This window comes from Opisthorchis viverrini, assembly GCF_000715545.1.
Source record: "Opisthorchis viverrini unplaced genomic scaffold opera_v5_69, whole genome shotgun sequence".
Taxonomy (NCBI): Eukaryota; Metazoa; Platyhelminthes; class Trematoda; order Opisthorchiida; family Opisthorchiidae; genus Opisthorchis; species Opisthorchis viverrini.
In genome coordinates, this window is record NW_008751725.1 from 544,409 (window position 1) to 568,866 (window position 24,458).

Genomic DNA, 24,458 nt, shown 5'->3' on the forward strand with positions numbered 1-24,458 from the left:
CACATCGACTACTTAGCGTAACTGCTATTCGCGACGCAGATTAGAAGGCCTCAGCTACGCACGGCAACGAAATACAGTGGCCAACGACGGCGCTCCATACTCATAACTCATAATACATACTGCAGTCTTCCAAGGTCATTTTCGGCACGCACAGTTTCCAGGTTCAATTAAGGTGAACCGGCCTCAGCACTGAACTGTACATCGCGCAAGGTCATTTTCGGCGCGCACAGTTTCCAGGTTCAATTAAGGTGAACCGGCCTCAGCACTGAACTAGCCGTACATCGCGCCTTATCGCTTTGGCCCTTTTTTGTTTTCCACAGTTTACGCGCATCTATCATGTGATACGAAAGTCTGTTCGGTTTGCCTCCACAAGCTCCGTTGTTGTCCGCTACGCCTGGGTTTTATTGTTCCAATAATGTCCGAGTTGGTGTGATCTCTACGAGTTGAAACCAGCATATCAAGGAAGTCTTTGGCAGCCACAAGGTTTTTTGACGCTTACGCTTGAATTTATTGTTTATCCCCGGCCTTTTATTGAGCTTGTCCGTAAATTCTGGTATTTAAGCAGTGCAGCACTCATACTACTCTCCAGTTTTGCTTAAATGTCCTGCTTCGTTGTCTGTGTCCTTTAGCTCATTAAAGATATTTCAATTTGAACGTCAAAACTGTTCAACCATTTTAGTACCTGGTAAAAGATTATGCATTCAAGGGCCAGCTTCTAGTTTGATGAAACCAAGCTGGGCTTTCGCCAAAATATCACCTGCTTAGGGACGCATTTGGGACCCTGTTCACAAAAGGCTATAAATTTTCTTTGAGACCCCTCGGGCGCAGAGCGGTGATGACCACACAGTGGTAAAAAGAGTGAAATTTATTGACTGGGGTGATTTTTTTCCGTTCAGACACTCCCTGAGGCGTCAGGACTTCTAGTACTCGTGAACTTTTTGCTGCATGGGGAGTCCATGTTATGGTAATCTAAAAGCGGTCATACTGCACCCAGGTATTGGCCGGACAACCGTAGAATTAATCCAGTTGAAGGCGTCTCTTACTCATATTAGACAATTCGGTTACGAGATTGCTATTCCGGATTGACAATTTTCAGTTGCTCAGTTATGTGCTGTCTTGCGTAGGATATGACAGTTTCCGTTTTATGTTCGTCATTATATACCCCATTATCCCAGCATTTTCCACTGCCCCGTGTCACATCTTTAGATACAACCTGTGATTGCGTGTCTGCATATAAATAGTCTGATTTCACAACTTCTGGCTTGTAACGTGGATGATTTGGGTCACCGAATAAAAGGCTAGTAGGTTTGCCCCGTTTTAACCGCGCTACCCATCCGTGTATGGTTTGTGATCCTGTTAAATACGTTGCAGTCCACTTTATTTCTCCCACGTGTTTGGTCTGATCCGAATTCGTCTCGCTTCTTACTACCCTCATTTGTCTTGGTCATTTTTCTTGACTAAACATACGCACCAGATTTAGGGGCCAGTATTCAGCCGACCGAAAACTTATTGCGTACGACCATAACTCTGACTAAATTGGCCGTCAGCTTACGTTAGACATTCCCTGCCAAACTGACTCTGACATTTGACAGCATGTTTATCTTTGACACTGACTGCGTTTGAGCCTCTCAATCTCCAGTGGAATAAACCTTTCCCCACACTTTTACCTCCGTTCATACCTGCCGTATTCAGGTCAAAATAAATTCACGTTGGAGTTAAAATACCGATTCCTATAAAGTTTGCTGTTTTACATATCAAAGTATGCATCTCTCTTTACGCTCTCATGGATGCTAAAAGCAGTCGCCGCCTAGAGAAATGGCCCCTCGTATTTCGTACGATTTTAAGCGGACCGTTAATTTAAGGCGTCCAAAAGCCCTTCAACAGTACCGGATTCATTTTTGCTTGGAGTTGAGTTGATGAAGCTCGGAGGCAAGGCCCAGTTCCGTTTCGATATGGTCTTGGACATTATATTAAGATGAAGCGCACTGACATATATGGCCATGCACACCTTGCCGCATATAGCGATCGAGTTTTTTGTGCAGAAACATGGGTAACTTGGTGAATACAAAGCCAAAAACCGAGCTAAAGGCAACATATATACTGCAAGATCCGCACAGACATATATCTTACATGACGCCTGCAGCTATCAGGTTATACGCCAATTGTAATCAGGAGACAGTGTGCACAGTCATACGAGGGCAATAGACATGGTTCCGAGAACTGGTGAAAACTGGCTCCATAGAAAAACTGGTTAACAAACGTCCTGAGTCAAGCAAGATGTATAATCAATAAAAGCGCGATCATCAGAAACAGAAAAATGGTTGGCAAGCAGTAGGGCTTTTGCAATAGCAAGAACTAAATAATGTACAAACGTACAGATACTAGTAATCTGTAAATTGGCTGCATACGGAGATATTGGCGCACAAATCAGTCAGCACTTTCAAAATGTAGGTAAATTTTAGTGCTGATGGCGCAATACAGCAGCCCCATTCAGGTAGGCGATCGGGTAGCACGAATGGGCCTGTTTATAAAATTCCCCCAAGAAAAGCCATCTGGTAGATGCGGCGTAGTGGTGACACGAAAATAGGGCATCTTGAGGCGTTGAGTTGGTGTACTGGGTGTGGTGCTTGCTTGTCGTCCGGGAAACCCTGAATTTTTCTGCCAAAGGTGATACTTAATAATATGGAGAGCTCACAAAAAACTTGCAAGCATAAAATGACAGACAACGGAATCTTGTCGTTGCCTGAGAATAGGCGGACATCAAGCAGCAGCAAAAACCCCGGGGATAGATCAGCAAGGAAATAAGATTGTGTTTTAATAAACGGGTGTTAATCACGCCAATCACCAGTATTTATAACAGAAGAGGAAAATAACTGCTGAGTAAAGATGATTCACATGTCCACTCGACAGATGCACTGTTGAAAGCAAATTGATGGATTCTGATAAGATAACAAGATTCTCCAGAGAGCTGCAATCACATGGAGTATGCATACTTATTTAGAAAGAAACGATTTTGATCGGCAAGCAACTTTCATTGTTGAGTTGACCAGATTACTGTCTTCCCTAAACGGGAGCAAAACGTTTTCACATGTAAGGTATATGAATTTTTTCTTTATAATAACGACCCTTGTGAAGTGCTTTTAAGTATGCGGATCTGTATGCAGGATATACACTTCGCGGCCCGTGAACAGTGTCGTAAAACCCATTGATTATTAAATTTGCGGTTTATACCAAACAAGCTTATCTGGCTTGATGGACTCTATCCAGATATTTACATTTTTTGGTTTTTGACTTCGCTGTTTTAGACTCTGTTAACCTCTGCCTGAACTTACTCGCGATGAGATGGTCTGCTTCTTCTGTGACATCAAAAGATTCGAAAGTTGCGATATTGTTATGACGTGGATATCGATGTGCTTTGGCCTATATATCTTCCGAAGTTGTCTGGGTTGTTGTTATAAAAGCCCTTCAAAAAACGATTTTTACGCTGTAGCAGTATGCGCCTATTTTCGTAGCCTAAATCAGCTATCTATCTATCTAAACGACTCGGCGAAAAACTGGACGAATATGAACTCGTTATTGTTGTCGTATCCCATGCCAGGTTCAATAGGTTCAGTGGACGCATGCACTGGTATGGAGTTGGATGCTCGTAGAGTCCAGTCAGTGTCTGATGCTAATTGTCTTTGCGCAAATGGTCATGATTGAAGGAACCGTTGTTTTTCTTCGCAGCTGGTGATAGAGACGATTAGATTAGCAGCTTGTTGAGGCGCGGTGACTGATATATGTCCTTCAGAAGGTAGGGTAGCACAACTAGCTATATCTGAGCCGGTTCTGGGATCCTGAGTTAATAAAATTTAGGCACGATTAATTTGAGTGATGCGGTAGCTGATGAATTCTTAGCTGTTTACTATTAAAAACGTCAGCAATCAGTCTGTATTCATTCAATAAGAACAGTTGAATAAAGACCGGAAATAAGGCCAAACAAACAAATGAAAAAGAAGCGAGCCAAGGTTCGTGCTGCAAAACATCAGACACAATTCTTTTATTCTTCAGCAACGAATTGGGAAGACTTCAAAGATGTTGGCCGAGTATACACGTTCAATCAGTATAAGAGGGTTGACGGCACAATTTACAGCTGATAAAATTATGTATTTAAAGCAATAGGACCGCTGACGCGTATTTCATACATAAGAAATGCTAGAGAACGCTTTGGGTAAAGAATGTGGATGCCAGAATACATATGGTGGGGCAGGCAAGCGGGATTGACACGACGCATGCTGAGAAAAAACGCATCGATATTATTTTTCCGAGTTAAGTAACTGACCCATTATTATTCCCGGAGGTCCGTCTTTTGATGAATGTAGTTCAAGAAATTTCACTCACGATTTAGTTATGCGGTAGAAAAGGTGCCTGTTGGCATAGACTGGTGATTCAAAAATGTAGCTGCAGTGAGGGGTCACAATCGTCATCGGGACACAAATAACCAGATTGTATATTAACTCTGGAAGAGGCCGTGTGTGTCATCATGATTCTATTTGTTATGGAGTGCAATCAAGAAAAAAGCTGAAATCGGCGCCGTAAGTGAGATGGTTGGTGTGGGAGTGAAACGCAGTAATGGTGGCTTTTTTTGGCAATTTTCCAATTGAACCTGATTGCGCCCAGTCCAGAAATTTAATGATTGACAATAATACACTAGATGACATGTATATTCAGAATTGGACGTTTAGAAACTGAGATAGCTAATGGGCTGAGGGAATTAGCGATACATGTACCACTTAATTGGCTATTGTAGAAGCGTAAGTAGAAAGAGCTCATAGAAGGATCGGCGGAGATTTGTGCACTCAGGTCCATGCGGATATGCACGGAAATCACTTGGAAGACAGCCTTTTGAGCACGACATCTGTTCCCTGATATCGAGTGGGTTTTCGCACAGATAATATTCAGAGGCGTCTAACATCCGAAAAGCAAAACCTTACTGCATGCGTAACCCATTGGTTATGTGGTCACGTGGCCGCAATTCTTAGAGGTGATGTTATTTTGACAGAAATATAAATAGCAAACGAGTATCCGAGGCCCAATAAGCACGTCTCGAAAGGAGCATACGATGTTCCAATGCTCTTGAATGGAAGCTGCGTAGTAAGAGCAAAGTTTTGCCCTTGATAATTTGCTCACCCTATTTTGCTCAGAAATTTTTATGTATGATGGTGCAGGTTCATTATTGCCCTGTGATTCCACTTCATTGTAAGGCTGCTATACCTATTTTAAGCTGGTCCTCCTTGCTTTTACTTGCAGTCACTTACCCAGGCCATCCCGCACTTATGGCATCAACTCAATTGGTAACGAGTCATTTGTATTTCAACTGTTAAACTCAGCAAACAGACCAGCAACTAAGTCTTTTCTTCACCTGCACTGAACAATTTTACTTCCCTTTTCACGTGAGTAGGCACTAAGAACGACACCGTTTATGGTGGAATTAAGTCGGTACGTGAAAATCTTTATGCCAATTACTGAACATTCATGTGTCAGCGGGTAGGTTTCTATAAATGACTCAGTTTCGCCCAAGTTAGATGTTACCCATTCAACCACTTGAAACGAAGTAAATAAGTGGTCAGAGCAGATAATTACGGTCAGCTGTCTGAAGATATTCTGAGCGGGTTGGTTGTCAGCAAGTCGAGCATATTCGCCACACTCGTACCCGGTACAAGGTAATGTCCCCTTATTTTTGAGACGGGGTCTTTCAAGCAAAATTTGCTTACTCTGTAACACACGAGGATTTTTCATCCAGCAATTTGTAGCAAGAATTATTCATTCCGCAAAAATTACTCTTGGTTGCCGTGTGTGAACGGCTTTCGTATTCTGAACTGCATGAATATTAGAGCTGCTATGGGCGGAGGTCTTTAATTTTTGTGCATACCGACTGTGAAGAGTAAAAGGTTCAAAAATCATGTAATTAGCTACTTCAAATGTCACACTATTTAAATGCTTGCTTGTTCGTAATGCTAAGGGACATGGCGATGGAAACCAGTAGAAATTTAGCAGCCTTTAAGTTAGTTTTCTAGTGCCTGTTGGTTTAAAGGACATGGCAGTAACCAGCAAACTTGACGTGTTTGTTCACCAACTCGTTTTCTGAAAGAAGAAGCGACAATATCTATCACTTCTAAAGTAGAAAGTCATTAGAAGTAACGAGCAGATGCCGGCAAAAAATACGTTGCATTGGGGCCTGTTGCGATGGGAATGTGACAATTTTTCATTTTGTATAATTAACCCTTGTAATTTACAAGGGCCTTTGCTGGATGCTAAGCGTGCAGTGAAGAGACGAAATATTTGTCTTAATTTTCATCACTCCATTAATTTTTCCCAAGGCTTAGCATAGAAAAATTCGTACAGCATTTAAGGATATCTGTGTAGCCGTTTAAACGATTTGTTAATCCCCAAACCAGATCGGCCCGTAGGGTCATCTCCACTTATAACCCTTGCAACTTATCAGCATTGAAAGCCTGGTTAAGGTAGTTGAGCATTTTTTGCCTATTTAAAGGCGGTTGTTTCACCAAATCTAAATCACCCGCGTTGTTTCAAACTTCTTTATTTCATGAATTACACGGGTAATATTTATCAGATCATTCTTTTGCCGTCGTTTCTGACCTTCATTTTAGAGATTTGGCAAAAACCACGTGCCATTGTTAAAAAAAATTGTTTATATCAGCTTTCAAGCAATACTTCTTTATTTCATGAATTACACGGGTAATGTTTATCAGATCATTCTTTTGCTGTTGTTTCTGCCCCTCAATTTAGAGATGTGGCAAAAACCACGTGCCATTGTTAAATAAAATTGTTTATATCAGTTTCCAAGCAATGTGGACAGTTTTTAGAGGAAAAACCTTCTCATATTCCCTTGAGTTTTTACCAGGGAAAAAGTTCTGTGCGTACTAAATCTGTTGCGTTTGTGTAATGAGGTGTTTTCAAACGCATCACCGTTGACTAAGGCAGCAACAAATTATTTCATGTGGCTGCGCTTCAGCAAGTTCAACAAGTAAACGCGTTTGCGCGTATAAAACCACTAGCTGAAGACATAATCATGAATCAGAAGCAATGGGTTGTGTAATGGTTTATGGATAAAGTTCCTCCGCAGTCACAGCAAAAGCATAGCTCTCGACTTATCACCGAAGCCAAAAATTTTTACGAAAACCCCTGTTACATACTCTGGTGAAGCAAGAGTAATCCACTGACCCTTTGAACTCAATGTCCTAGGATCGACAATATGCTGGTGTGAACACTATGAGCCAGCATGTGTTCAAACCAACTTCATGAGGAAATGAAGTATGGGGAGAATCGCAGACTGGTTGTCAGCGGCCAAATTAGGTTGATCCATGCAGCTTCTCTACTGATAGCGGAAGGGTATATTTAACTTGGCCGTTGACTAAATATTGAGCATTTTCCAAAAATTTACCAGGTAAATCAAGACCATGCAATTTTACAACCTCTTCCCGGGCATTGTTGCACCATTTTACAGTTGCTTGTGGTTGTGGGGAACAACGATGACTGAACGGAAGGTCACAGTGACCGGTTTCGCTGACCATGCACGTTTACAACCTCTTCCCGGGCATTGTTGCGCCATTTTACAGTTGATTGTGGTTGTGGGGAACAACGATGACCGAACGGAAGGTCACAGTGACCGGTTTCGCTTAGACTCTGTTAACATGGTGCTGAGGAGCACTGCTTAACTACGCTCAGCCCCAAATTTCAGCATTTTGTAATGTCTATCTTAAAGAAAACCGCAAAATTTCTGACACAGCTGTCTAACTGCACCGCGTGGGTCCATTGAAGACGTATCGTTTACGGTGAAATGATGCAGGATTTAGGATGAAATCATCAGGAAACACCCTGACTCATGACCTTGGTTGCTTCGTCCCATATATGAGAGGCACTGCACTTAGAACTCTTCGATTATATTTAGGGTTCGGTGCCCTTGGCTTGCAATACGGAGTGTCGTTCAACTGCAAATAAGCTGAGCACGTCAATGTTTCAATATCCTAAGTGGCAGTTGTTATCACCAGACAGAGCGTCACCAGATGAGAATGGTGGTGATTCGCCGCTCAGCGGCCATGCCTCATAACGAAGTACAAACCGGAGAGAGACTGACAACAAAAACGCCGCTGGTGCCGGTCAGCCACTATATCACTGTCTTTGGCAAAAAACGCAAGGAGAAACACATGAACCCCATACTTAAAACAGCATCAACCGCACCCGAACTTTCGCGCTATTATTTCTTGTTTTACTCCGTCTCCACTTTCATCCACCTCTAGGTTTCCGCTATTTTGATCTGAACACGGAGGAGTGCTTTTCTCGGCAGGTCGTAACAGCACATAGCACAGCTACACTAGCCACATTTCTGGATGCCGTTCTCTGCATGAGTGCCTGCTACTTCAACAATAACTCACTTCATGTGCACTCCACTTAAAATCAGGTGCTATAAGCGATTTCAGCTATAGCTCTAGGACACGAAATTTTAAATTCTGTGAGATTTCCACGATCCCCCGATCGAGATGTCAAGGTATTGCAGTCGTCCAGCAATAACTGTATCTGATAGTTGGCCTTTGAAACCTAGGGAAATGATGTTTATGCCCTACAATTAGCAAATGTTGGCAAACCCGATTGTAGCTATTGAGATCCATGCGTTTACTTAGTCTGTTACATTGCATTCAGTATTAACACAACGCCAAAGATACTCATAGCGTTCCGAAGCCTCCAATGTCGTTCCTCTAATTTTAAAAGCATGGTGAGAAAGTTAGGTTCTGAGGCAAGACTGTCCCGGTGTAGCACAAATCACACACCGAAGAAGTGAATAACTTCGTTCAGTTTTTCGGAAAACAATTCCACTTTCTGAGTTTTTAAATAATGAAAACAGTCGATTGCATGCTTCGCTTTAACACGTTTCCCACTGAATTATATTTTGACACCGATGCTTTGTATACCCTCCAGTATTTGCCTCCTCATCTTGTCAACAAAGATGTTAGGCAAAACCGGAGAGAGCGAACGGGTTTGTCGGGCACCTATACGAATACGAAACCTTTCAAAGAGGTTCGTTTACAGTCTCCAACGCCTGAGGTTAGGTAAACACAAACAGCGTGTAATATTTATGAAGTTCTCTAGTGTACCCTTTGGTCCATGCGCGGTGAAAATAATCAACCAATGAACAAACTTAAACTAACTTTCGAAACCATGAAACGTGAAGATTGCAGGGCTCCCAGACGAATTTTGATGCTCTTAAACTTGACGGTGGGCGAGGATGTGATCTACACAACCAATTTTGAGACGATATCTTGAGCGCCTTTTTGACCCACGCTATTATACTCTCTGAGAAAAAGTAAGAGGAGTAGCCTCTAGTTACAAGGAAGCCAAAGCTACTCTTCCGTTATGGCCACAATGATTGCAGGCATCCACTTTGAAGACAGGAATCAACTCACCCTAGTTAATTCGAGAGGGTCCGTTACGCGGTGATGGGAGCAAACAAATCTACAAAATACCGACTGATAATTTCATTTCCATCTGTGCACGATGTCTCCAAAAACAGTGGTGCTCCAGCAAGCGTACTGCAGTTCGATCGTTCGGCGGAATATCAGCAGGTGGTTAATTGAATTTGCGTGTTTGCTCCAGCGATTTATTGGAAGGTGGGCAACCTGTTGTCATCAGTGGTTGTTTAACTAATCATGATGTTTTTGTGGCTGCTGCTTGTATCAGCTGGAACAGTTTACGCCCATTCAATGAATTTTTGTCCTTTGCAATCCCTTCAACACTCAAAACCCACCAAGACTTCCACTCAAAGTAGATGTTTTTTTCACACACACGGTGGTACGGGCCCGTTAACCAAGATGAATGTGTCGGAGCTCCCAAAAAGGTTTGAAGTTTTGTCCGGGATCCATTGCTCAATTCTGACGTGGGTTTGTTTGAAAAAATTATCGGTGTTCCAATTCTTTACCTTGTTGTGTCTCTTGAAATTCCGATATGCACCTGCTCGGTGGTTTTCTAGATCGTAGAGAATTTTCAGTGGAATTTCACTGATTATTAAAAACCCTAAAGTGCATGTCGTTGGACGGCACTGGAATCCAACTGGAGGCCACCGGCTATCCAGTTAATATAGACCGATGGTGAAATAGATCATTAGGCGAGAGAGAAGGCTGTTTGATGCGTAAAAGTTGCCTGCATCACAAGTGTCGTATTATATGAACGTCATCCTCCATAGTCGCGTTCTTAATTATGACTAGGACACGGTTTTACTCTTCAGGAGAGAAATGGCCAATAGACAGGACAAAATTTCGCCGCAAAGCAACATCAATGCATTTTGTAGCTTGAAGTCGTTACCATCCTTAGGATTAGATTACAAGTGTACTATCCACCGGGGGACATTGATTAGGCAACGCTGATGCAGGATGTTGGCATGGGCAGGTGGTAATTACGGTAATGTATGGTTCAACGGCCTCCTTCACGCCCGCTATTAGAAGAATGTCTAAGACATTTGGTTTGTAGACCATTTAATTGCATCGCACCCTTACTACAGATGGGTACCTCAGATTTTTGACTTTGAAACAATCTAGCCTTTCCATAAGCGTTTTAGATGAGCACAATCCAATAAGGTTTTATAAGCACACATTCATCCGTTCGTACATGCAGCTGAAAAGTAAAGTGATACTTTCACACTTCATTACATGTTCACCATGTAAGTTTGTTGTAAAACTACACAAAATTTAATAGCATGATTAATTAGACGCGGTTTTGTAAGTTCTGCTACGAAGACTCTACACGAAGTCACCGAACAAGTCAGTATAGGACAGAGGCCTATTCAAAGAAAAATTCGAACAGCACACAGGAGGACGCCCTTAATCACTTAAAATATTTTGTCAAAGATGTTAGAACGCATTTCACTACGCTGTGGTGTTGGCACAAAACCCTTGAGGGGAAGGACAGTTAGAATGTAAGAGTCAAGGTATTGTGGCCAAAACACTGGCAGGCCAACTAACTTTTCCTGTGACCACAAACACCAAAGGACTCTACACAAAAACCCTTGAGGGGAAGGACAGTTAGAATGTAAGAGTCAAGGTATTGTGGCCAAAACACTGGCAGGCCAACTAACTTTTCCTGTGACCACAAACACCAAAAAACTCTACACAAGTTTTCCGCGAATTTTTTGGAAATTATCGACGTCCTTGACGGTTTTTGGTTTTAGGAGGTTGTGGTGGCAATGGGTGCAGCAGGTTAGTTTTGCCTCCAGAAACATGGGGACTGTAGTCCCGGTCGGTCAGAAAGAGAGCTTTGACTTAAATGGGTATACCAGGTGGAGTAGAAGAACGGGGACAAAACTCAGTCCTTGTGCCGCTAGGCCTAATCTTCACTCAATTTGCGGCAAGCAAAGGTGATATCTAAATGAACATGAGGGAACCCGCCTGCTCTGTTAGTGGAATACTAAAAATTCAGACAGTGAATTAGGGCATCAGGAATGCACATGTTGCCCGCAATCTAAGGTGACCGTACTACGTCCGTCATGAGCAAAGCACTTAAGTTGTCCCCGAATCCCACTAAAGAGACCGTGTCCTAAGTTTAAGACTTGACCAGAAAATGTCATTTTTGATGGGAACCAGCATCCTTCGCTGAACTAGGAAATCTGAAACCAGAGAATATATTGCATTTCCGAATATACTACGCAAAACTGCCTTCCGGTCACAGGAATAATGGCCAAAGAGCAAGGCAGAAGAATATTACGTAATCAGGTGGGAACAGCTGAAAGAGCTTTTGAGATCACCAGTTGGGGCGGCACTGTCGGCTATCTGCCGCTGAGTATCAACCAGCTGAGTGCGTTCCACGAAGATGCTGACACCGGCATGACTGAAGCTAGAAATATCACCGGAAGGGAATCAAGTGTCAGGGGAAGCTTCTTTCATGAAAAGAAGGCACCCAGCCACATCACCCCGAGGCGGTATGAATCGTAAGGAGATGGACAGGAAACACTGCACACGTTATTTTCATTTCTGTTCATCGCACCGCTCTCAGTTGATTCAGGATGCCGGTTTCATGAGGCCTAATACCCGAGTGGTAGTAAGAAACGAGTGCGCGGATATTCTGTTTCCAGTGAAGGGGTTGCATACTGCTTTCTTTAGCGCATCCAAGTCAACCAGCAAACTCTGCGCACATGGGACACGCTCTAGCATACCTCCACAGGCTCTTTGGCGGCTCGTCGACCGGTGTCCGCTACTTTCGTGCTACACGCACAGTGCGCTGATAGCCTAAGCGGTGCTCTGATTGGTCACTTTGGTCGTGTGAAACTCGGCAGAAGTTCAAGTTGTAACGATGCGTCTCGTGAGCAGTTTGAAAAGTTGTTATGTTCAGTAGCTTCTTAGCAATCCCTTGAAATATCCTCGAAATGGTAAATACGACAGCGTCCAGTTAATTGTACTGTCTCCACCTTATCGTTATTGAATTCGAGTACTCCCTATCAACACTATCGCAGATCTTGTGTTTGACAGATACAAGTGTGTGAGTAGCCTAATTTGATACAAATACAAGGGAATAAAGCACCTACCAACACTGTCGCAAGGCGTAAGTTTAGGAGATGATGGAAGTGTTGCTCAGTTTTTTCGAAGGTTACCAGTGCATTGCAGTAAGCCGTTTTCCAAATATTGTCTCCTTTCAAAGCACATCGGATGACACCAAAGGCCTCGTTTTCACGGACATACTTCGGGCACGGATGTATCGTTAGACCTAATACTTCGTCTATGCCGGTGTGCGCTTGACTGGTGCGCTTGACCAATCAGAATGCAATAATCCCTGCGTTTCAGAACCGTTGACGGCTGAGTTCAGTTCTTGGTGTGATGTCAGGGAGCCGTGACCGGACTGGGGACATTCAACATGTCCGGTCGGCGCACCGAATCTTTTACACAATGCCCGAGAGGCCTGTGCTGGATGAACGTGAAATACTAAAGCACACATCAGAATGGAGCACTCGTCATGCTTCTCTGCTTGATTTACCTGTGAAATTTACCACGAACAATGCTACAGAGAGTTCAGTTTTGATGAATTACATCAATGATAATATTGTGGGTAAAGATCTTATCTTCCGCGGCCCTTTCGGTGACAGAAAAAGTACGCCCAATTTGTCCTCTCAATAGTTTTAGCCGTTTATTGCGACTGGACGGCATCAGGTAGAGCCCTTGCGTTCATTGAGAACTTCATAAATATGGAAGTACTCCCCACTTACGGCAACACTCACACAACGACAAGCGTTACCTCTTTACAAACCACAATGTTCCGCCACGAGGCTCGAGATATAATAAGGAATGCGGTTCGTGCCTCTGAGGACGATGCGGTTATTTTTGTTGGTAGTGGATGCACGGGTGCAGTTCATAAGCTGATACACAATCTTCATCTAGAACAGCCACCGGTAACATAATTTTCTTATAATCACGCCATTAGATCGTCATTGTTGGTCCATTTGAACACCATTCTAATATTCTGCCATGGCGTCATCTGGCGTTCAAGGTTTGTCGAGCCGAGGCTGATCAGTCAGGGACAGTTTCACTAAAATCTCTTGAGTCGCTTTTGCAGGTAAATGCTTGTATTTTGTAGGGTCAATGAAACCAACTAGAAAATCGTTGCCTTTACGTTTCAGCCTCAGTTGTAGAGACGCACCCATATGTGGTCCTTGTCGTTGTACTTAATCGCCCGATGGTCAGTGTGTGCAGCGAGCTGAATTTTATGAATAAGTGTAATCCGTTGGGTTCTGTATAGTATCACCCGTTTTAACACCTCAAGCTGCTGTGCAGTAATGAATGTGGTTAGTTCCCTATCCAAGATGGCTCAGTTGTTACAGCGCGAATTTACTGACCGGAAGGTCCGTGTTTCGAACCCGACCTCTGCTTCTCGACTTCCTCTGTCTGGGCTTGTGCAACCTGGCAATATATGATCCGTCGTGCTTCTTTCGAGTGGCATGGTAGTTAGGCACCAAAAGGGTGCTACAGCTGGATAATATTTTCAAGATGAACTGGCCGTTCGTGGGACATGAGATCCACCCTCGGCTCCAGCAAGCAGTGCCACTGGTGCCATTTCAAGATTATACAAAGAAAACTTTTCGTGGCATTCAATGTGCTAGGTTTGGCGGTCAAATTCACTCACTATAGTGATGAAATGCTTCGGAAGACAACATAATACATCCAGTGGTAAGGTCGCTGTGACCCGCTCTGCCTTTCCGTCAACTTAGATAAATTTAAGGTCTACTTGACACTAGCTAATCAGTGGCGTAGTGTGTCAGTTCCATTGGTGACAGTTTACGGTTGTACAGAGTGAGTGCTCTTGGGAGACAATGAAATTGTTTTTCGCCGTCTATGTAAACGTTCACGGTTCATAGCCGTCAAAATACACTGGCGGGCCCATCTACCGTCTTCACATGCGGGTCTTGTTCTATATTCTCATCCCTAATCGTTGAAAGGTTGGCGACTACTTTCAAACTGGACACAACCGCTTCTTCACGTTTTCATGATGGCGGCCCTTGTGACTTCTTTGGCCCATCGTTTCAGGCTTCAAATGAATTAATGCGCAGATGGTTGCCGCGGAGAGTATGCTGTCAGTCACTAGCTGGACCGGCTGTCCAAATTTTATGTCGTCAGTTTTTCGTAGGAACATAAGGCCAGCCTTGCTGATACCGCTTTCTTTGGGTCGATACGTGGATTAATTAGTTTCAAAAGCGCTTGAATACCTGTGTGCCTTGATCCTGATCCTTCCCTCCAAGATCATAAAGCTTCTTGGGGGTATTTTACATCTTTCTCCTTCACTTTATTTGAAAATGGCAGCCATGCACTTACACTTTTGACCAGTGTACTTCTATCGATGACCGTCGTAGAGGACATGGTCCTAGGATCGATAGGTGGACAGCGGCAGCGGTGGACTTAGCAGCACGGTATTGGGTACCCTAAAAATGCTGAATGCCATCATTTCCTTCCGGGATAAGGTCTTTCTCATCCGCGTCCTGTAGATGCAAGGTTAAATAATTAACAGCTACCAGCAGTACCCGCGATATTCGTTTCCATTCCGAGGTGTAACCATCCCGCCCGCCCGCTCTTTCAGTCGTCAGACTTCGTATGACAGCGAAACACCAGTGGCCCATTCACATCCGTATCCACGTTTATCATCGATTATGGTGGTGCTTTTCCACAGGAAGGTACAGGACGCCACATTTGCGTAATCATATTTCACGAACTTCACTTTGTGATCGTATGTGCTTCCTTGCTAGTAAGATCTTATTGTACCACCCACCATGTCTTATCGCAGTTACTTCGTTAACAACGGAGCCTAGCAGCCCACTTTGTGGGTACCTACGCACTTGAAGCCTGTTGTTTTCACTGAGGTAGAATTCAAGAAAGAAGAAAATTTCGTGATCCCTATTTGTACGATTGAGCTTGGCATTTTATCTGTTACGGGATCTTTACCAGGCGATTTGTTCCCCTCGGCGAATCGTCATTGTTTGAAAGTTGTATCACCATTCGCACGTCACAACAACAGTTGCGCAATCGTTTCAAAAGGTTTCCTTGAATGACACATCTCAATCTGCCGTGACCTAATCACGGAGTGTGTTCATCAGTGTGTCCACTAATACCGAATCCGCTTGTCCTGTCCTTCAGGAAGTATTAGATACGGATAAATTTAGAAAATTTTCAGGCGATTGTTTGCAGGTAGTGATTGGGTGGTATTGATACCAGGCGTTGATTTACCGCAAAAGTCCTGCCGTAGGGTGGTATTGTACCAGGCGTTGATTTACCGCAAAAGTCCTGCCGTATCTGATTTACTCCGCAGAGTAAACAATCTTACGACATCAGTTTTTGTGGCTGCAGCTATGTTCACTATCAAAAAGGTATTCACCCACTATTCCGGGTAGACTGAGAATCTATTAGCGTAATTTTTGCTGGGTGGTGATCGGAAATTACTGTTTTCCTGTGTTCAGAGTATCTAACAGCAGAACTTCCCTACCTTCCAATCGTTTTAGGTTGAAAGCGTGAGTGCTCAAGAGATGGGTTGCAAACTAATCGTGTGCATGGCAGCGGCATCTAATGTGACTGGAATAATGGTTGATGTTGATGCATTTTCATGCTTGACTCATCGATATGGTGGTCTTGCCTTCTGGGACTACGCAACTGCCGCACCCTACACAAAAATTGACATGAATCCTGTAAGGACTGGGTAAGCCGTCGACTTTTCGAACTATCAAACCGTTTAAACTGGCAATCACAGTGTTTCAGTACCAACAGTTTGCATTTTGTTAAGTTCACTTATGCTACGATAGGTTAGTTTTTATACACACCAAGGGAAGTAGGGCCATGGAGATCCAAGTTGGACTTATTAACTATTTTCTTTGCTTCTAGGCCAGATCGTGACCTAGTGTATAAGGACGCCGTCTACTTCTCAATGCACAAGTTCGTCGGCGGCCCACAGACTCCGGGGGTTCTCATTGCTAAACGACGGCTTTTCAAAGCAGGCGAAGCACAACCAGATGGATGCGGTGGTGGAACCGTATTTTTCGTTCGCCGAGATGCTCAAGTCTATCGTTAAGTTCAGCTACGATAGGTTAGTTTTTATACACACCAAGGGAAGTAGGGCCATGGAGATCCAAGTTGGACTTATTAACTATTTTCTTTGCTTCTAGGCCAGATCGTGACCTAGTGTATAAGGACGCCGTCTACTTCTCAATGCACAAGTTCGTCGGCGGCCCACAGACTCCGGGGGTTCTCATTGCTAAACGACGGCTTTTCAAAGCAGGCGAAGCACAACCAGATGGATGCGGTGGTGGAACCGTATTTTTCGTTCGCCGAGATGCTCAAGTCTATCTGAAGGTATGACAGTGTCATTGAATAGTGCTAATCCTAATATGCATTCAGATGTTGATATTCTGAGTATACATACTAAATACCTCTTGGCGAACTAGAGAGCTCATTTTCACCCTTTCCCGGCCTTTCGACTACTTCTGTCTAAATTTGCGCATTGTGACAGTATCTCATTCCTCTGCTTCCTTCAAGTTATACATAGGTATGCACCGAAAGGATTCCACAGCCGAATAGTCATTACGTGTTCAATTTGTAGATAAGTGCAGAATGTCATCAGAACGGATAGCATAATGAAAGTATTTACGTTAGACTGCGCAGTTTTCCATTGATAGTGATCCCCGTTCCACCTGTGCTAAACCGTTCTCATCGCCGCGTTAGTTGATGTTGTTCGATCGGTCCGGTCAGTTCTGTTAACTACACTTGCTCAATACAATAGGGTACAGAAGTTTGTGGACATAATCCGGTCTCTATATTCGCATACTCCTGGGCGGGTGTATGATGAGCCCTCCGAAAGCTTCCCTACAAAAAGTGGTGTCAGACAAAGATGTCCACTCTCTTCATTCCTGTTCAACTTCATCACTGATGGAATAGTCGAACGCTGGAAGGTCTTTGAAACCCCGGTGTTCAAACTGTTGCTGCTGAGAGCCTTGTCGTTCTGGAGTACGCAGATGACATTGCCCTCATCCGTGAAGACTAAACCGAAGAACAAGTCCTCTTGGATAGACTGACCACTATCACATCATCTTTTGGCATGCGCCTCGTACCTTCAAAGTGCAAAGTTATGTTTCAGAACGTACAGCCTGCGAACACATCCCTTACGATTCAAGGAGAATCATCGGAGGTTGTTGAAAATTTTACATACCTCGGTAGTTATATTAGCTCTTACGGAAATGTTTCAGATAAAGTAAGTGCAAGAATCTCAAATCTTTTGCTAATTTGAGTCACTTCTGGCGTAAAAAATGCACCCCACTAGATCTTAAGGGTCGCGTGTACCAGGCTACAGTAAGAGGTGTGTTGTATAGGTGCGAGGCATGGCCTGTGCGGACAGATGATGCGACCGATTCCTCAGAAGCGTGGCTGGTTTAGGGTGGCTTCAGTTTATGAGTAACGAGGTGATTAGAAACGGGTATTTGGTTGTGTGGCAGGTACTTCACTCGGGGAAAACACCCAGCACCACCGATCACGATGGCTCAGTCATGTGCTAGGCATGCCGAAACACCGTTTACGGAGACGAGTGTTGCTCTTCAGAATGGCGCGAACCGCGGGTTGGGCAGCACGTGACTTGGCAGAAGGGCGTGAAAGAGATCACGAAGATTTTGGGTGTTGATGTTGTACGCCTTTCAGGACGCGGTCCCCGTGACCCAACCTGTGCTTGGCTGGAGACGTTGCAAGAATTGGCGGCTAACCAATGTCAGTGGCGTTCATACTGTCAGTTTCTTTCCAGATTGTATAATTGAGCGGTTGGTGGTGTAAACACCTCAGAATGCTTGACATAGGCCACCACTAGGCCTCCTCCGTCACCCACTCTTTTCTTCTTTTTTTCACTCTAGGGCTTTAAATATAAGCAGAGGAACGGCATTGAAGCAGTGTTGCTGTCTTTGATGATGATAGTGATGATAATGATAATGTTGATGTTGATGATGACGTTGGTCGATTCATCATCCATAATTATCGTTGACAGCGATACACCAGTAATACATAGAAAGAAAGAAAGAGAAAGCGTTCAGCTGTAGCACCGTTCCGGTGCCTAACTGCCATGCCACCCGAAGGAAGCACGAGGGCTGGGATACTGCCAGGTTACTCAAGTCTAGACAGGGGAAGTCAAGTGACGAAAGTCGGATTCGAATCACCGACCTTCCGGTCAGTAAATTTGCGCTCTAACCACTTGGGCCATCTCGCCCCCGGTAGTACGTACTGGCGCTTAGCTCAGGTATTCAAGAGATCTCATGTCTGTCGGTCCTTTAATTCTTCTTGTGCTCGAGATAGCTCATTAGTTAAGGCTCCGGCTTACGGACCGGAAGGTTCGTGGTTCGAATTCAACCTCAGCATCTCGACTGCTTCTGTTAGCAATTGGGCGACCCGGCTGTATCCCAGCCCTCATGCCTCCTTCTGTTGGTACGGCAGAAAGGCGGAAAGGGTGCTACAGCTGGACGATTATTTAAATTTTAATTCTTCTTGTCATTGATTTCTGGTGTGAGTAATCATATGTTGAGCCAACACACGTGATCACGCCTGGGGTAAGTCACGTTACTGTTATTTGTTCGCAGAAATGGCCTGAATTATATGTCGTTTGGTTGACGCGTAGATATCCACAGGCAACCCTACCTTTGGGACGAACCAACTATGGTTACTACTTACGGTTTGAGACGGTTTTGATGTCTAACGCACATGAATAACTCTATTGGTGACGTGCTTCCATGAACATGTGTACTCACTATCTCACAGAAGTTTACACTGGATCAGATAAGTCTGCCAAATAGTGATACCAATCTCAGCAAGAAGTACTCATTATGGCTATCGAGAGATAGTTTCAAGGAATCAGAAAAGGTGGGATATAGGCCTCTTTACTTAACTAAAAACTACTAGAAGCCTGATTCATCCGGTGTCTCGATCATGGGACACTCGTCCGTTATCCGCTCTTCAATAACTGCCAAATGTTCTCCATAGATACTCTGTCAGTTGGTATGTTCTTACTTCAAGGGACGTTTAGTTCCATCGAGACTTATCAACAATGTTCTATACGCGTAAAAAACAACAAACGTCCACTGCAAAATTTGTCTGCCGATATCATGACGAACAACTTGATGAAACGTAAACCTGACGAACGGCTAACCGGCTAGGTTGAAGAAATAGCATCGCATGTTCATTCTTAGCATGAGCTAAGTGTGTATGTTCTGCTTGTCACGCAGCTCAAGTGGGTTCAACCACATCGTGGGACCGATTGTTTCCCAGGTCATCCTACTTTTCGGTACTCTGTCGTTGGTTCCCGCTACAAAAGCCCTCCGAATAGGTCATGGTTAGACAGCACCGAGGCGTCAGCGATGAATACTGATGTTGTTATGTCGACAGTGGTGATCATTCATCTAATTGTGTTCCGGTAGTAAGTGCTTCGCTGCTTGTGGGATGGCTGTGAGAAAAATTGTAACCTTATTTCGTCGTTATCCAGGGTTTGCACTTATCTTGCTGTCAATAGTCCATTAAACCGTGATTTCCTTCAAACATCGTCGCCGGCCACATCTTTAAACACCATACCGGTGACTACCTGTCCTAGCTATAAGTCTCGTCGCATTTTGACAGGTTATTCTCGCATAATCTAGTTTCCTAGACAATTTGGGTTTTGAATAACAAAGCTGGAAAGTTCGATCATTGAATACACTGCTGATCTTAGAGTTGTCCAGGTAGTAACCCGTGCACCGGCCTGTGCTCGGCAAGTCAAGTTCAATAAAGTAGGCTACAGAGTTGACTTGAGGTATTTCAAGTGATGCATCGGTTCCCACGGTAAGGTGGCCGGCGGAGAAAAAAAACACTTAATGGGGGTTCCCTGGTGTGAGTAATCATATGTTGAGCCAACACACGTGATCACGCCTGGGGTAAGTCACGTTACTGTTATTTGTTCGCAGAAATGGCCTGAATTATATGTCGTTTGGTTGACGCGTAGATATCCACAGGCAACCCTACCTTTGGGACGAACCAACTATGGTTACTACTTACGGTTTGAGACGGTTTTGATGTCTAACGCACATGAATAACTCTATTGGTGACGTGCTTCCATGAACATGTGTACTCACTATCTCACAGAAGTTTACACTGGATCAGATAAGTCTGCCAAATAGTGATACCAATCTCAGCAAGAAGTACTCATTATGGCTATCGAGAGATAGTTTCAAGGAATCAGAAAAGGTGGGATATAGGCCTCTTTACTTAACTAAAAACTACTAGAAGCCTGATTCATCCGGTGTCTCGATCATGGGACACTCGTCCGTTATCCGCTCTTCAATAACTGCCAAATGTTCTCCATAGATACTCTGTCAGTTGGTATGTTCTTACTTCAAGGGACGTTTAGTTCCATCGAGACTTATCAACAATGTTCTATACGCGTAAAAAACAACAAACGTCCACTGCAAAATTTGTCTGCCGATATCATGACGAACAACTTGATGAAACGTAAACCTGACGAACGGCTAACCGGCTAGGTTGAAGAAATAGCATCGCATGTTCATTCTTAGCATGAGCTAAGTGTGTATGTTCTGCTTGTCACGCAGCTCAAGTGGGTTCAACCACATCGTGGGACCGATTGTTTCCCAGGTCATCCTACTTTTCGGTACTCTGTCGTTGGTTCCCGCTACAAAAGCCCTCCGAATAGGTCATGGTTAGACAGCACCGAGGCGTCAGCGATGAATACTGATGTTGTTATGTCGACAGTGGTGATCATTCATCTAATTGTGTTCCGGTAGTAAGTGCTTCGCTGCTTGTGGGATGGCTGTGAGAAAAATTGTAACCTTATTTCGTCGTTATCCAGGGTTTGCACTTATCTTGCTGTCAATAGTCCATTAAACCGTGATTTCCTTCAAACATCGTCGCCGGCCACATCTTTAAACACCATACCGGTGACTACCTGTCCTAGCTATAAGTCTCGTCGCATTTTGACAGGTTATTCTCGCATAATCTAGTTTCCTAGACAATTTGGGTTTTGAATAACAAAGCTGGAAAGTTCGATCATTGAATACACTGCTGATCTTAGAGTTGTCCAGGTAGTAACCCGTGCACCGGCCTGTGCTCGGCAAGTCAAGTTCAATAAAGTAGGCTACAGAGTTGACTTGAGGTATTTCAAATGATGCATCGGTTCCCACGGTAAGGTGGCCGGCGGAGAAAAAAAACACTCAATGGGGGTTCCCGTTAATTAGGGCGTCTTTCAAACTTTTGGGATTTTTTTCTGCTTCTGCCTACTACTTGTGATCTGACTTCGCTGGTATGTTTGTCCTACGCCTGTTGTTTCTTGCCAACGTTCCTGTACGTTCCCTTCAATCTCCAGTCATAGTGAAACTGCCGGAGCTTGTACTATACTACCATCTTCATCGTAATATCGTATTTCTTTATCGTCCTCATCCTGACTAAATCTAGTAATTCCACTTCCTTCACGGTAGATTATGGCCCTTTTTGTTGGTTCTCTACTCAGGACGTGGAGGAACGTGAGGAAGGTGGAACTCCGGCAATTGTGGAATCTATTCGAGCAGGTTTAGTGATGCAATTGAAGGAGGCAGTAACCTGTGACGCCATTATGGAGCGGGAGGATATACTGGTTAGGTACGTTATGCAACTAAATGTGCGTTCTTGAATAAGACTAGTCAATTTTTGAGTACCTTTGATAAATGGAGCGTGGTCCATCGTCATGCTTTTGGTAGCTTCAACCTTTTGTTCTTGCAACATTCTTTTGTCAGACATATATCGGTGAACGATATAATGGCCGTTGCAACGAATACGCGGTTTTCCATTATGTGCCCAAGCTTATCACTTGTGCTCATTCCTGGTGCTTAGTGTTCGACCTTCCCGCAAGACTGGTTTTTCGGTCTGCCCTGGTTGATTCAGTCGGTTAAGACCAAGTTCATAGTCAATGTCATTTAGGTGTTTATTTGCAATGTGCACTTCAGGTTTTGCTAGAAGACACATCTACGAACCTCGTTTGCTTGAACTTTGCTTATAATAAAGCTTGCCAGGTTTTACATCTCATTCTACCCGCGGCCTACTTTGCGATTACTTTAGGGACTGACAGTAGCCTGTAAATACGACTATCCTTAACGCTGCCAAAGGGCCTTACTTCCGTACAGAACTTTACTTGTTTTGATTCGGACTTGTTTGGTACCCCATTAACCGTGTCCCCTTCACTTCTCTGAACAATTAAAGACGAATTTGGGATCGCCTAGCAGATTGCCGGAACATCATTGTGTTGGGGGGCAAAGAAGCCCCACGATTACCTATCATATCGGTGGTCGTGCGTCATCCATATCCTTCAGTCGGAACGGCTGGTGGATCCAAAGCGGAAGGACGGTGTCTGTTTCTGCATCACAACTTCGTCTCGGCTCTCCTGAACGATTTGTTTGGGATCCAGGCACGTGGTGGGTGTGCTTGTGCAGGACCTTATGCCATGGATCTTTTGGGAATCGATGAAGCTTTGGCCAAACTGTATGAGGAAACTCTAGTCGGCTGGTAAGCATGGAGGGTGAAATAGTTAACGTGTACAGTCACATGTTGGCATATGATCTGATGTAGACTTTTGTGTGTCATTTGGCGTCGCTGGAATTTGGTAGGTGTGATAACTCAAGTTCAACAGAACTTAAGTTTACCTGCAAAGTACCACGTTGGTGCTGCTTGTATGTGTGGTCTATACCTAGCCATCATGTTGTTGGACTTTCTGTTCACGCTATCAGGCCTGCTTCTGCACAATCTTCTACCTCTGCGCCGTATTTTGATCTTCAGGCCACATCCTGCTGCATCCAAATGGTGGCGCTATAATGATTGAGAATGGCTTTCAAGACCCACGCATGTGAACTTTGCTGTGAGGTAGTTTTCCATTCGACATCTACCTTATTCTGGTCAGGATAGTTGTGTTAGCTTACTTGACTCAAGTTCATCATTTTGGTTAGCGTGCAGTCCAGGTATATTTCATGTTCGATTCTGTTAGAATACTGACAATTTCTGAATTCTCATGCCGTCGCGTTGCTGAGCACCGTTTCACTTCGATCTGGATGTTACCTGGCACATGATAAGACGATGTTTGCATAACGCAACACCGTTCAAATGAGCTCAGTATATAAGCCAAGGAAGACACTGTTTTCCATCCAGCTCACGTTTTATGGCGAGATGGCACAGTGGTTAGAGCACGAATTTACTGACCTGCAGGTCCGTAGTTCAAACCCGACCTTCGTCTCTCGGCTTTCCCTGTCTGGCATGGGCAACCTGGCAGTAATCCAACTCTCGTCCTTCTTTCGGGTAGCATGGCAGCTAGGCACCGAGAGAGTGCTACAGCTGAACGATGATCTTTTTTAGTTCACATTCCACACGACCTTCTAAGGTTGTTATTGTGTTTCCTATATCAGATTTCCCACCATTTTGCTCCTCGGTTAATCAGTTTCATCATTGTCACTGGTGATCAGTTAATGAATCTATTTTTGCACAATTTGTGTTCATCTTCTGGTCACCAGTTGTCGTAGACCTCAATGTGAGCGCAGATCATGAAGTTGTGGCTTGTTATCCACGGTTTTGTAATCCATTATTTCAGGCACTGCCAATGGACATTTTAAGCCTGCGGTCCAGCAATTATACGATCTTTTTAGAGTCGGTTGAGACAAGTCAATTAGGTATCGCATTGTCAGGTACGTTATCGGTAATCCCACGGTCCTTTGGCCTAAGCCGCAAATTCTCGCCCGACTGGTCATGACCCATGCACTCTCAGGCTGAGGCTTGTCGTGTCGTTCAGTTTCCATACTAATGGCATCCCTCCGATGATTTTTGTCATCGTTTGTCGACTTTACATGTGAGGACCGTAAATGTCGGGTTCATTTTTTCGAATTATATTTAGCAAACAAGATACGCCGTGGTAACGCC

General features: G+C 44.0%; 2 protein-coding genes across 2 annotated transcripts in view; one reads left to right on the plus strand and one right to left on the minus strand.

Annotated features, from left to right (window-relative positions):
- T265_04281 (hypothetical protein) overlaps positions 1-24,458 on the minus strand; it is a gene marked incomplete at both ends in the record, with an annotated part of 29,247 nt that overhangs the window by 3,857 nt on the left and 932 nt on the right. The gene's annotated exons all lie outside the window — the stretch shown is intronic.
- Positions 13,815-24,458, plus strand: part of T265_04280 (hypothetical protein) — a gene marked incomplete at both ends in the record, with an annotated part of 29,631 nt that continues 18,987 nt past the window's right edge. Inside the window, 7 exons of the mRNA XM_009168979.1 lie at positions 13,815-13,975; positions 14,471-14,597; positions 16,022-16,215; positions 16,398-16,579; positions 16,684-16,865; positions 22,033-22,160; positions 22,758-23,060. Coding sequence (XP_009167243.1) covers positions 13,815-13,975; positions 14,471-14,597; positions 16,022-16,215; positions 16,398-16,579; positions 16,684-16,865; positions 22,033-22,160; positions 22,758-23,060 — 1,277 coding nt within the window. The remainder of the gene's footprint in view (positions 13,976-14,470; positions 14,598-16,021; positions 16,216-16,397; positions 16,580-16,683; positions 16,866-22,032; positions 22,161-22,757; positions 23,061-24,458) is intronic.